The sequence below is a fragment of the Choristoneura fumiferana genome, chromosome 24 (genome assembly GCF_025370935.1).
Source record: "Choristoneura fumiferana chromosome 24, NRCan_CFum_1, whole genome shotgun sequence".
Taxonomy (NCBI): Eukaryota; Metazoa; Arthropoda; class Insecta; order Lepidoptera; family Tortricidae; genus Choristoneura; species Choristoneura fumiferana.
In genome coordinates, this window is record NC_133495.1 from 2,985,808 (window position 1) to 3,000,437 (window position 14,630).

General features: G+C 36.3%; 1 protein-coding gene across 2 annotated transcripts in view; it reads right to left on the reverse strand.

Annotated features, from left to right (window-relative positions):
- fus (epithelial splicing regulatory protein fusilli) overlaps positions 1–14,630 on the reverse strand; it is a 122,413-nt gene that overhangs the window by 37,301 nt on the left and 70,482 nt on the right. The window contains exons 1-3 of one of the 2 annotated variants that reach the window (XM_074106702.1): positions 3,961–4,053; positions 2,301–2,390; positions 1,277–1,331 (exon numbers count right to left, since the gene is read on the reverse strand). In XM_074106702.1, the coding sequence (XP_073962803.1) occupies positions 1,277–1,331; positions 2,301–2,390; positions 3,961–3,970 (155 nt within the window). In that variant the 5' untranslated portion in view covers positions 3,971–4,053. Of the gene's footprint in view, positions 1–1,276; positions 1,332–2,300; positions 2,391–3,960; positions 4,113–14,630 lie in introns of those variants that run through there. The other variant, XM_074106703.1, reaches the window with a different exon arrangement.

The window sequence follows — 14,630 nt, forward strand, 5'->3', positions numbered from 1 at the left end:
CATTTCTCAGCAGGTTGCCATGAAATTTTAAAAGGTTCGATAATTTTTATGGAATTTGTTTCTCTTTCGTCAATTCAGTTTTATTTTTATTTACAAATACAAATAGTTTATTTCCAAAAATATTAAAGACGCAGAATACATTTGTGCTGACCCCCACACTAGGCATGGCCTGTCTTGTGGGATAAAAAATACGATTTACAAGAAACAATGGGATGGGATTTTAGTGGGATCTTTAGCATACAGAGCTAAACTAGTAGTAGATACAGGATCAAGTAAAAAGAAAAAAAAAGAATCGTATAAAATTGTGACAAATTGAAAAGAGGAAGACGGAAATATAAAATATACAAATTCGAAATTATGGTAACCCTAGGTTAATACGAGTTAATCTATAAAACGGTCTTTGACCGAAAAGTCTCAGTACGCGTTGTAGTAATAAACTGATTAGCTTCTATGTTTACCTACTGGAAGAATCTATAATGTTCATTTAATTTTATAATACCAGCTTACGTCCGTATTTTAGACTATTCAGCTAATTCACGGAAACCAAGTTTGATTCACAATCCCCCATAAATCGCAGAGTATATGACTCATGTTGTGTTTCACGACAAATTATATACATATATTACAGGGCCATAAATTATTGTTATAGGTAAAGCATTTTAAAATGGAAGAGGTCGTTACTGTATCTTCAGACGTTCCGTTTTGATAGTTAATCTTATCTCATGATAACGTTATATTTGTGATGTAATTATTGATGAGTTATAATTAAATTCAAGCGCCTGAAAATTTTATTTGGGCTTTTATCAGATCTTCAGTGGCATTGCTATGTATAAATTTGAAGGCGCTCAAAAGTTTATTCTACTCGTATACTCGCCTGTTGCTGTTGCGTAGAATTCGTTTATCGCTATTCCGTGGGAACTATGCAATTTTCCAATAAAAACTATCTTATGTCCTTCCCCGAAGCCCCGAAGCTTAAACTATATGTATACCGAATTTCATCTAAATCGGTACAGCGCATGAGACGTGAACACGTAACAAACGAACTTACAAACTTTCGCATTTATAATATTAGTGGGAAGTAAAGTGGGGTGCAATTGCACAAGAAACTTGGCAAAGTTTTTTTTTTTTTTTTTCAAAACAGAAGCTATCAGCTTGTTCAGTAAGCTCATAGTCAAGTTACAGAGCTCAATAGAGTACTTATATATTTATTAGACCATTTTGTTATTTATTTTAATTAATTAAGTATTGTATACATATTATATAGTGACCTACTCACCATATTCCAGTTTCTAATACTAAGTCGATCGTCTCCGGCATCTCTAACCGGAAGCCTGGAAATAAATATATATTTAAACATTAAAATATAGACGTACACATGCCACTTTATTATTAGATGAAAAAACTGTGAAAATAACGCACGTTTTAAAGTAAAATTACTTAAGACATTATTGAAAATTAGGTACCTAACGTCGATCACTATGAATGAAACTGACAGTTTGGTCGTTGAAACAACGTCAAAACGTAAATGAAATGACAGACTACTTTGGTAAAAATTAAAGAATGAAAAAAAAAAAAATGTTTTAATCATCCCTCATTTCGATAAAACTAAACTAAGAGCGGTTACAGACCTAGTGAATAATGTTTTGTCGTCGTATTTTGTTCATATTGCTTCGCCGATTTATGCAGGTCTCCTCACAATGTTTTCCTTCACCGTAAAGCTCGTGGTAATTTTCAGATGTAATTTCGCACATGAATGTGGAAAACTCAAGAGTTACGAGCCGGAGTTTGAACCCAAGATCCTCTGCTTAAGAGGCGATAAAACAAACCACTAGGGCCAAGGCGGGTCATTTTTTTGCGGCTTTTTTGTGATAAAACTTGGCAGATAAATCATCAACTCAATTAGACATTTGTCAGAAACGTATCACTTTTTACAGTTTCATCTGTCCCGTTCTCTGTCTGTAGTCAAATCTTGTAAGTTAAATTAAACTTCCAGTAGTCAGATTGACTTGAAATTTGGAATACTGATGTAAATCGCGTGACAATACAATAATCTAGTAGTGACATCCTAGTAGTCCAGCCAGGATCGTCTCCGCAGGACGGAACTCTACAACGGTTAATAGCATCGACTTGAAATTTGGTATGCAAAATGTAGTTTGGGTGACAATGCAAGTACAGTCAACAAAAAGTACAGTCAGCAAAAAAAGTTTGTATTAAAAATGAAATTTTTATGGTTAGGTTATTTACTTATGAGTATCACTAGAATTTTGGGCTGTAATAATGGTAGTATCAAAGGTGCTCACCGTCTGAAATTATTCTCCTAATTATACTGGCCATGTCTTTGACCTCTGCTGCGTAGAAATTATCACCGGTATAGGGGGTGATACCTAAATCTGAGAGGAGGATGTAAGGAGCATTACAGTTTATAGTACTGCCCTGCGCTTTGAATAAACTACCATATGATCCTGAATTTGCCATGTTTTAATATAATATAATTATGAAAATATAGATATACAGACAATGTTTAGCGAAGAGAAAACTTAAATTGGTTGGAAATTTTATTTATAGTGTTTTTTTTTAATCTATATACCTGTAACGCTTTTATCTTATGCAGCAAGGTATGGCGCTACTTGCGTGTGACGTCACATGCAAATATGTCTTTCTCCGTCTAATCTTGAATTTCAACCTTTATAAATTTGTTATTTGTAAAGGTAACTTAAAAATTGTTTCTCTATTCGATAACAGGTATTGTGTAGTTTTAATTTATAAAACATATACAAAATAGTCAAATACCGTATGGCCGTGTGATAGATAGAAGTGATGAAAACGATTTTGATACCAAGTGTGTAAAGCAGGGTCCACATATGTATCATTTTGCCGATCACGATCACGCGTATCGTATTGAGCTCGCGTATCCTAAAGTATGGACGCTCACTTTGGGCACACCGTATCACTGGCATCGTCGCGTGAAAAAATGCGTCCATACTAACCGTAGCGTAGCAGCGTATCGTATCATAACGCCGTATCATATCCGCTATCCGTAATCCGTATCCCCTGTGATGATCGGGGAAAAACCGATCGAACGATCACGGCGTATCGCGTATCAAATCATAACTTCGTATCGTGATACAGTATTAAAAAACGTCCATAATTACCGATCTTGATACGCGTATCCGACCGCGAGTGTGCGGGGTATATAATATACGCGTATCAACATCGATCACGAGCGATCAGATACGGCACGCCGCATGATTGCGCTGTTTTGCGTCCACACTAGCGATCTTGATACGCGTCGGTGCAACGCGACGGAGATACGATACGACAAAATGATACAAATGTGAACGCAGATTTAGACCAACGCCCCGACGTTCGCGATCGCATTCACCATCTTCTTCTACCCTCATCTTGTACCGTGTGACAGAAAGAAGTGGTGAAAACGATTGTGATTCCAAGTGCGTTAAACCGTTTACTCACGAGCTGTAACTGTAACCGTTGCACGTTACACTTACCAAAAATCATAGTGTATACGTAGTTCGCGAGCGGAACGCGCTGTGCTCGGGCGAGCCGATGACGGCCAGGTACTCAACCTAAAAACATAGTGTGTACGTGGTCCGCAAACCTGCCGCGAGCAGAATATGTGCGGCTCGCAGTGAGCCGACGAGTGTCGGTTTCTATAACCTCGTTACTGTATCTGTTACAGCTCGCTTGATGAGTACGCTCCGTGAGGGCGCTCGATGGATGTCACGAGTGAAGATCGTTTCACGCGTACCCGCTAGAACCTGGTAACGTATACATTCGATTACAGTTACAGCTCGCTAGTGAGTACCCGGCTTTAGACAATAAATACCCTGAGGCCGTATCGTCTAACGTTTCTGGCACTCGCGATCACAATCAAATGACAGTTTTCGCATACAAAAATCTTTTTGATTTTATAAACCCTCTGGTCTTAATATGAAAGGATACAAGTCATCATATCGAGCAGCGACTGCGGCGGCTCGGGCGCCGGCGCCGAGCGCGCGTACGCTCGCGTGAACTCCTTGCGCAGATCGTGGAAACGCGCATAATGCGCTGGCAGAGTCAGCTCCTTCGAACACGCCTCGGGGTGCAGGCATTGTCTGCAATAAGAAATAAACGTTTATTTTACGCACACGTTTGGTAAACTTCTTACTTAGAAGGTGATATCACAAAATCTTATTTATTATAGTACTTTGACGCGCTTTAACCATAGTAAAAGAGAACAAGTATGCACACTCCGACCCTTTAGGAGACTTAACTGCCTACTCCGGCGCCGACGCTTAGGGTTGTCGATGTCTATTTTAGATTCATTAGTTACCTACCGGCAAATAATTGTAGTATGAAAGTTAACTTAAAATTGTCTAATATCTATGTCTAGAGAAACCCGATTCTTTGCCGCTCTATTATTATTATATTAAATTTAAAAATATTATTTATAAATTCGCCTAAGTGGTGATGGCGACTGTGTACATACTACTCATGTTTCCTACACATAATATTATAACTATATTGTTTATATGTAGGTAGGTATCTATTATTTTATTATGTGTCCTTGCATTAAACTATCACACTACACTTATAATATACTACTAATTTACACTATACCTAATACAAAAAATACGTAAGTACCAGTATGCGAACGTAAAAGGTGATCATCTCCGGCACCGACGGCAGCGCAGCCTTGAAAAGAAAACTTAATCCTTAAATTATCAGTGTGTGCGTGCGTACCGGCGCCAACCGGCGCGCACACATTTAAGCGTTTAAGCCGCGCGATGTACATACTTTTGTTCGTAGTGAACCTACTTTATTCTCTTTTACTATGCTTTAACTTTTTAATTTTTTGTTTTTATTGATAAAAGAAATACCTACGTGTCCAATGTTTATTGATAACCTAACTGATAGACTGGTTATAATAGCATATTTTCCTTTCCCGAGAAAAATGTTGAGATTTAACAACCATAAAGTTAATGTATCTTTTAGGAAAATATTTAGATATTGAACAAAAAACAACAATATAATCCAATACCTACGTAAACTAAATGCAACAAAAGAGACATTGTCGAGAAAATCCTGATCTTTAACCCCACTATTTATGGTCGAGGTCACTATTGTGTACCTACCGTCTTAAGACTACAAAAACACCTACTTTACACTATACGACAAGTAGGGTTACCACCCACACTATTTTTTATTATTTAAGTTTTACTGACATTATTATTAAGTCACTGACATTATAGTTACGAACACAATAAAAGTCGTATAATAACCTGAATTGAATATAAAGGTACAGTCACCAGCACTAATATCTGACAGAACAAGCGTGCATAAATATCTGATAAGACTCTATTTCTAGGGCCGGAAGGACGTATCAGATATTTATGCACGCTCCGCTGTGGCAGATATTAATGCTGGTGACTGTACCTACTTTAAAATTAATCTGCTACAGATGGTCACACCAATACAACCATTTGCTAAAATATTTGAAAACCTTGTATACCTAGGACTTATCGTACTATATATTAATCAATTGCACCTACTAAAACATTAACCTTGAGGGTCTGCTTCACAGATTTTATGTGATGCCATCTTTGTTTATTCCCCCAAGACAAATCGAGACAGCATCACAGACATCCGTCACATAAAAATTATCAATAAGTGGTAAAACATGCCCTTAATTAATCTAGTAATATTCAAGTGTAAATATTTGTATTTAAAAAAATATTTTAAAAAAACAGTGGGAACCCTATTAGGTACCTACTAAGTGCCACTTACAATAGTTCGGTACATATTTGTTATTTAACACGATACATACGTTCTCGACAGTACTTATTCACCTAACTACGAGTAATACATAATTCATCATAAAAAAAACAAAAGTCGACAATGTTTTGACTCTCATATAAAATTAGGTCGTGAGTTCAGCCGTGATTATTTAAATAATAAACAGATATGCAGTGACCTTTAAAATCGCAGGAAGTGAGCTCGTTTTGTATTTCAATGCCTCTATGAAAACAGTTTAGGGTTTATCGGTTTCCGTTATACTACGTCAACGCCGAGCAATGGCTGTGGCAATGGTCAAAGATTTTCGGGGAGCGAGAATCGACAGCTCAACGGTAATTTCCACTTTCTCAAATGCCATCAACGCACATGCGAGTTCAATTGGCCGCAAAATTATGATAGCAGCACTGGGCGATGAACGCCATTTATTGGCCATTTTATTGGCCAGCAGCCAACGCAAAATTTAACTATAGACAATAAAATGTAGAAGTTAGGTAAAGATAAACAAATATTTTTCATACTAAAGGTCCTCACTGAAAATCAGCGCCACGGCTTGCCGTGGCATTATGCTGAGTGGGGACCTGTTTAGCGTCATGTATGTCTTTATTTGTTCTATGTTTGTTCCTATGTTTTTTTTTATGGCGTTAAATAAATGTATTTTCTTTCTTTCTTTCTTCTTTCATACTACGTTGTTTTGTTGCAATGTCAAGCTAATTACGGCAAAACTGTTACTGTTCAAAGCAACTTCGTTTAACCTCCAAGTTGTATTGAAAGCTGTCGTGTTTCAAATTATTTCTAAAATATACTGACGTGAAACAAACAAGCTGAGATATGTGGTGCATAGGAGAAATTCGTGTCTGTATCACTGTCCAGTGGTGTAGTGGTACAGCACGTGGCACGGAATGCCGAGGACATGGGTTCGATTCCCAGCGCTGGTCTTATTTTTCTGGATTTTCTATGCATATATATTTCAGTGTGAATTTTCGATATGGGTTTTACGGCATGACCGTAAAAGTTACAAAAAAAATTTGGAATAGAAATAAAAAATGCAAAAAGATTCCAAAAAACCAATCTTAATTTGATTGCTTAGTAACGACATCTCTTGTCCGGGTGAGCGGTTAGTTCCAATAGGGTGCTGAAAGTTTCTCGATGAGTGCTACAGCATAGATGTCGCTAGTGTCGCTGCTTAAGTGACTAAATAAGAAAACAAACAAGCTGAGATATAGGTACATGTGGTGCATAGGAGAAATTCGCGTCTGTATCACTGTCCAGTGGTGGTGTAGTGGTATAGCACGTGGCACGGAACGCCGAGGACCTGGGTTCGATTCCCAGCGCTGGTCTTATTTTTCTGGTTTTTCTATGCATCTATATTTCAGTTTGTATTTTCGATATACTGACGTATCGTAATGTGACAATGGAGAAGAGACCCATTTTTGTTTCCCTTTACCGGATGTTTGGAAATTAACTCGATATCATATCCACATCTACTACCCAAAAATAAAAGATTATAATCAAACTATTCTTATTTTAATGATAATGTTTTTGAATTGTAACGCATGACAACATGTCTCGACAAAAACATTAAAATTTATAAGGGTGTATGTTTATATGTATGTTTTTGTATTAGGATGACGCGGACGGCACCAATCATGGACATGATAATTATGTTAAGTACAAGTAGTACCCAGTAATTGACAGCAATGATTCAATCCCTTATTCAGAACTTTACTCGTTATGTTTATGATCATCAGTTATCTAAACATTAATATTATTAGTATCAAAAAGTTAGGGTCCGTCAGTCCGTTCCTTAAAATTTGCGTTTCCGTGACCGAATTTCATCTAAATCGGTTCAGCGGTTTAGACATGAAAGGGTAACAAACAAACAGACTTACAAACTTGCGCATTCATAATATTAGTAGAGTTAATTTGTCTGTTGTCGTCTATTTTTTTCTTTTTTTATGACATAATGGTAATCAGTGAACAATAAACTTTATTTTCACATTGAAACTCCGTCTACTTCATGTGGACGTATTAATACATACCTAAGTGGGGGCTGGCCGTCCGTGACGAGCCTGAAGAGCGGCGAGTGCGGGTCCACTTGGAGCGAGCGCGCGAACTCGTCAAACTGTAACATATACACGACCTCATCAAGAGCTGCACACTTTCTCCATAGACAGAGATTGGTGGATTATTCGCGTAGTTCCTTTGGCTGTTCCTTCGAGAAACTATTTCGTTTTTTTTTAACACTAGTACCTACCTTCCACTACTACCACTTTTCTTTCGCTCTTGTTCCTTTGCAAGAACTGAAGGTGCTACTGCGAAAGGAACAAAGGCGAAATAACCTCCTCCTTTTTTGAAGTCGTTTAAAAATAGACGCAGTTCTTCCTTCATCTCTTGTGAAGGAACTGGTGCGAAAAACGCAATAGTTCATTCGAAGTAGTTTCATGGGTAAAAACAATATCTATTATAACTAAAAAAATCAACCCGGCTAACTCACATCTTAAATCGAGTGTAGCTCGACATGTTTCGGGTTAATTAGTAGCCCTTCCCCTAGGAGCAATGCGACTCGGCGGCTGCTGCAACAAGCGCACTGCGCGCCACCGCTCTGCTCGCGCAATCACCCGACGAATCTAACTTATTATAGGAAAACAGGGTTCGAACCCACAATACTCTGCTTGAGCCTCTATAATCTCTCATAGGTCAAACCACTAGGCCACCATAGCTGGTTTTTATTAACATCTCAATACACACACACATACATCACGCCTGTATTCCTAAATGGGGTAGGCAGAGCACACGAAACGTTACCGCTTCGGAGCCACTTTTAGCAATTTTAGGTGTAAAGTTTGACAAAAACGGTACAATAGTGACAGGTCAATACATCAGGTTAACTCGGGGATAACGCTGATTATTAATTTTATAACTATGAAATTCATTTACCAAACCGTTTGTCGATTATCCCTAAGCTACGGTACGGTACAGTCAATTAAATCAACATATAGAGACGCCGTAAAACTTTGATTATTTAATTGACATAATATTCTACAATAACATTTAAATGTTAATAACCTTTGGTCAATTATAGATAATTATTTATTTACGTTATTTTGGGAACGTTTAAATATTTTTATAAATGATCGTTGAGTTGGCTACATAAGCAACTCGGCCAACAATCGAGGAAACTAAATCGCGTAAAAGGGTGGAACCTTTTCAAAATCTATTTCACTAGTACATGATCAGTTTCAGAACTACCTTCACTCATCAGTTCCAAAATCAAAAGTCGACTCGTTTATCCTGTAAGTAGGCCGCAAGGGGTTATTTTACATGTCATTATTGTAGAGCTTTCGGAAAACCGCAGGAAACTTGGCAGAAAGTAATTTTTGACAATTATTTTTAGACGGAATACTCGTCAAAAATGCCTAGGGATATTTTTTATCCCTAAACAGTTTTGAACATTAAAATGTATAAGCGACTAAGAAGAAGCTTCATGTTAATGATTCTTTCGAACTGATCTGATGCAGAAGCCGGAAGGCAGGCAACGGAACTCTGTTATAAAACAACGTAACTAAGCCGTGTTTGGGCTTAATGGAATCTGTGAGATGTACTTTGGCTACAAATCACTTAAAAGTGAGAAATAAAGAATTTTTTTAACAAAAATATAATCAATATGTGACGGCACCTATCATGGGCATGTTAAGCACAGTCCCAGTAATGGACAATAAATTCAAATTCAAATCGTTTATTCAGTAAATAGGCCACAATGGGCACTTTTACACGTAATTTTTTTTAACCATCAGCGCTTTCGGAAAGACCATTGCCAAGAAGAAATGCGCCGCAAGAAACTAGGCAGAAAGTCATTTTTTTTTTTCAAAATATATAATTACAAATAAAACACTTATAAAGTACAGTAAGTATAAAATTAAAGAAAAAAATTACATGAAAAGAAATAAGGATACATTCAAGGCCTTAAATATAGCTCACCATTCATGAACTTTACTAGTTGTGATCATCAATTATGGTCCGTCTTAAAATTCTGGTTAACGGCAATAAGTCATTATTATTATAGGTTTTTGTCGTGTGCCGTTCCCTACTACTGAGTCAAAAGTCTAGGGATGATGAGTAGCCCAAGAGTTTTTTTTTTTGTCTGTATATTCCCCATCCCATGGACAGTTGTAGAACAGCATAGCGAGGCCACTGAACCCTTGCGCAAGGCATACAGCTAGCCGGAACAGGTTCCCGAGATCCCGACAGGTTTCAGCCGAAATCGGCGGCTTTTTGTATTGGAATTGCTTGATAAGTTTTATTTACGCAGAGGTATAGTCACCCGCATTAATATCGCCACAGCGGAGCATGCCAAAACATCTGTTAAGTACGTCCTACCTGCCCTAGAAATAGAGTCGTATCTACTGATATCATCTGGTATTATCACCCGAGTAGTATCATCCGAGTAATATCATTTATGCACGCTTCGTTGTGTCAGATATGGGGCTGGTGTCTGTACTGAGGTCTGTTATGTTGATGAGAACGTTCGAGTAATTTTCGGATCAGTAACAAAACTTTTCGTTCTTAATGCCAATTCCACTTGTGGAAATCCCTACTATTCTTATTAATATTTTATGCGAAAGTAACTCTTCTGTCCGTTAACTCTTCGATTTAGATGACATTTAGTAATAGTATGCAGATTTTATGTCTCTAGGAAGGACATTAGATAGTTTTTATTACCAAAAACTTGTGAATTTTATCTGGAGCCACGCGTTCCAGAGAAAAAGGGTCTTGCGAGAGGTTCAGACAGGACGCACAACAAAGTGATTCTTTTAAGTAGAATTTATTTTATTCCTTGTGAGGTAAGGAATCCACATTTTTTCCTAGTCTGAAATAGTGTCCCACTGCTGGGCAAAGGCCTCTCCTCTTGATCTACACACCTCTCGGTCCAACTCAATGTCAGGCCAATCCCTTGCATACGCGTCTAAATCGTCCCGCCATCTCCTTCTCGCTCCATGGCCGTCCTACGGTGCCCACCAAGAGTGAGCCCACCTCTGTGGGTGCATGCGACAAATGTGTCCAGCCCAGTCCCAATAAAGTATAAAGTAATATCTCATGAAGATTGTTTTTTGGAATCTTTTTGTATTTTTATTTCAATTCTAAATTTTTAACTTTTACTTTTAGTTTCTCGATGAGGGCTACGGTATAGATGTCGCTAGCGTCACTGCTTAAGTGGCTAAATAAGAAACAAACAAGCTGAGATATGAGGTGCATAGGGGAAATTCGTGTCTGTATCGTTGACCGGTGGTGTAGCGGTATAGCACGCGGTACGGAATACCGAGGACCTGGGTTCGATTCCCAGTGCTGGACTTATTTTTCTGGTTTTTCTGTGCATCTATATTTCAGTTTGTATTTTTAATTTAATATCTCATGTTTGAAGGCTGTTTATTATATTACTGGTTTTACTAGACAGTTTTTTTAATTATTTAAAACCTAATTTATTACTAGCAACTAGTTTCGACGGCTCGTGAAACTAGTTTCTATAGACGGTTATTTCCAGTTTTTTAGTGTGTTTCATTATATTTATTAACCGTAATTAAATAAAATAAATATCAGGGGACAATTCACACCAATTGACCTTGTCCCAAAGTAAGCTTAGCAAAGCTTGTGTTATGTTATGCTTTTTGTTTTATTTCATTAATTGTAACATTTTTGTAAGTAAGTTTAAAACCTATAAGCCATAGTGTAACAAAGAAAATTGGTAAATTTGTAAACCGACTCAGTTGAGTGCCAAGATACAGGCTCAGCCTAGTTGTACTCACCAGATATATCTGGTATATTGTAATAGTGGTCATTTTAGATAAATAAAAATTATTCTATTCCATTCTATTCTATTATTCTATGTATGGGTACTAAGCAACGGATAAATATAATTATATAGATAGATACATACTTAATTACATATTAAACACCCAAGACCGAGAACAAACATTCGTATTTTTTCATACAAATATCTGCCCCGACACGGGAATCGAACCCGGGACCTTCAAGCTTTGTAGTCAGGTTGCAATGTATTGATGAATCACCATTTTGTCTTGGAAATTAGTTTCAATGATTTATTAAACTAACACATCTCAGGGTCTCGTTTCGTAAAACCCATATTAGTGACATACTGGTTATCGCCCTCTGTATGTAGTATGTATGTGAGGATTTTAATACGAGTTTTATCAAAAGAAGGAAGGACAGAAAGGTATATAAATATTCCTCTTACATACAAACAAATAACAAAGTTTACACTTAATATTAATAAATACCGGGTCACATGCCACATGACGATATAACAACTTCGAAATACGCACTTAGAAACAGAAACACACACGAAAACTTACAAAATGGTCAAAATTATTTTATTCATTCTAAAAACTATTAAAATAGGTAGGTACTCTATTGTTGTATATAGGTACTGGCTATTTTTATAAGCTTTAGTAATCAAACTTCTGCTATTCCCTTATGTTCAAACTTGACTGACATAATTGTTTATACTTTACTTCACTTAACTTTTTGTCCATGTTTTACCCAGGATTATTATTATTATTATTATTTTTAAATTTAATTCTAATTTTATTTTGGCTGACAATGTATTTTAATTTACCACTATCATATACCTATTATTATTATTATTATTTTGTATACAATTTGACGATCCTTTTGTGAATTTCTTATAATTACCTGACATGTATTTATAATGTATTTTTTCATTAGGTAATAAATAAATCTAATCTAATCTAATATTCAATACAAATTCCAATCAAAGCATGTCTTTTCTTTAACATTTTACTACAAAAACCACACACATCATTTTTTATTGTTGGTGTTCGTCAGACTGTAGTATCCTTTATTTTTTTAGAAATAAATATTAGTATTTAATTTTAAAAGCTGACATAGATTCTAGTCTGTTGATAAAAATGTTGCGGAACCCTCTATTACACAGAAAATTATCATGGAAACCTTGGTATTTCCCATTAACACTATAAATTAGAATCTACCACGTAAAGGGAATACGCATTTCCAAGCTAAGTTATAACAAAATCTGTGTTAACATATAATTTATATTCATTTAGATGATGAAAGCTGCAATGGTGCTATATTGAGACGTGATGTGCAAGAGTACTGTTATATTATGTGTTTCATAAGGTATTTTTATCGACAAGAAAGCTGTAGACTGTACAATTGTTATAAATAAGATAAAAAAGATTTTGAAATAACTTAAAATGTACTATAAGATATTAGTCTTATATATTATGATGTATAAAGCATGAGCTGCTGCTCGAATAAACGAAAAAAAACTGTTTCTTTTTTTTATTTAATTCGGATGCTGAGTGAGCTTTAATTTATTGATGGCCTATATTTTAGAGGCAAGAAAAAGGCAAAAAAGAATCGCCTACAACAAAAAATGAGTAACAACCTAAGGGTCTTCATGTCGTTGCTACACACTATCATGTGGCATATCAGTTATTTTCCGTGCTGTGCGGATAATATAACTCGATGAAAAGTATCATCGATTTACATTTTAATTGGATCGAATATTAAAAATAAAAAATGGCGGGCGTGAAAGCTTTCCAGTTTCCCCTACCAAGCCCTTTTATCGTATCTCACTGGTTCCAGTTCCGAATAACTGTAAATGGAAATCGAAACAAGATTTTTGTTCCCATAAATTTGGTTGCACACGGCGACGAAGCTTTTGGCGCAGGCAAGGTGTCGGAACGATTATAATTATGTAGTAACCGGCATTTAGTAGCTTGTTGCATCATTTTACAAGTTTTGTAATATTACTTTATATCCTCTATATAACTTTACTACCGTAGAAGATTGTTTGGAAGTTTGGAACAGTACCCTTAGTGCAAGTTTTCGGTTACAAAATAAGTCTCGATCGCGTTCGCGTTAAAAATCTCAATTTGTATGAAAACACGAACATCGCAAACGTTCCGCTAGAGGTGCTGTTCGTGTTTCCCTAGAAATTGAGATTTTAACGCGAACGCGATCGAGACGTATTTTGCAACCGAAATCTTACACTAATGGTTCTGCACTATCCTATTCTACAATTCACAAATTGCAACTGATTTATAGGATTTTGTTTTTTTTATAATGAACTTAATTTATTACTTCGAATTATTTTTTTTAAAATATATGTATATTTAAGACTTGTTTGATTTTTTCATTGTTTGTCTTTGTTATTTTATAATAAAAGAGGGAAGAGGAAGAGGTAAAAGGATATTTTGTCCCTTCTTTCGATTGAGACGAGGCAAGTCATTTTTAGAAAATCTATGAATGCAGTCATCATCATCAGCCGGAAGACGTCCACGGCTGAACAAAGGCCTCCTCCTTAGAATGCCACAATGAACGACAACTCGCCACTTGCATCCACCGGTTTCCCGCATCTCTCACGATGTTGTGACTTTTCTCCCTCAACGGTCATCTGTTCTTCGAGCGATGTGGCCCGCCCATTGCCCATGAATGCTTACTATTAGGAAAATAAATAAATTTAAACTATTATTAAATAGCTAAATTAGTTACTAAAATAAAATCAAGTCTCCTTCCAGCAACATATTCTATCTACACTATTTCATTTCACGTCGCATAGTCTTGGGACGCCCTGTATGTATATACTCGTACTTCGTTTCTTTTTAGCATTAGAAAGAAGGTAAGCGATGTTGACGTGTCTTTTTATTAAAAAACACTTTTGAAAAAAAAGTCCCAACAAATATGTAACAATTAGCAAGGTCATATGATCATTTACATTATTTTGGTATTATAAGTAATAGTTACTGTTTTTTAAAAACCGGCCAAGAGCGTGTCGG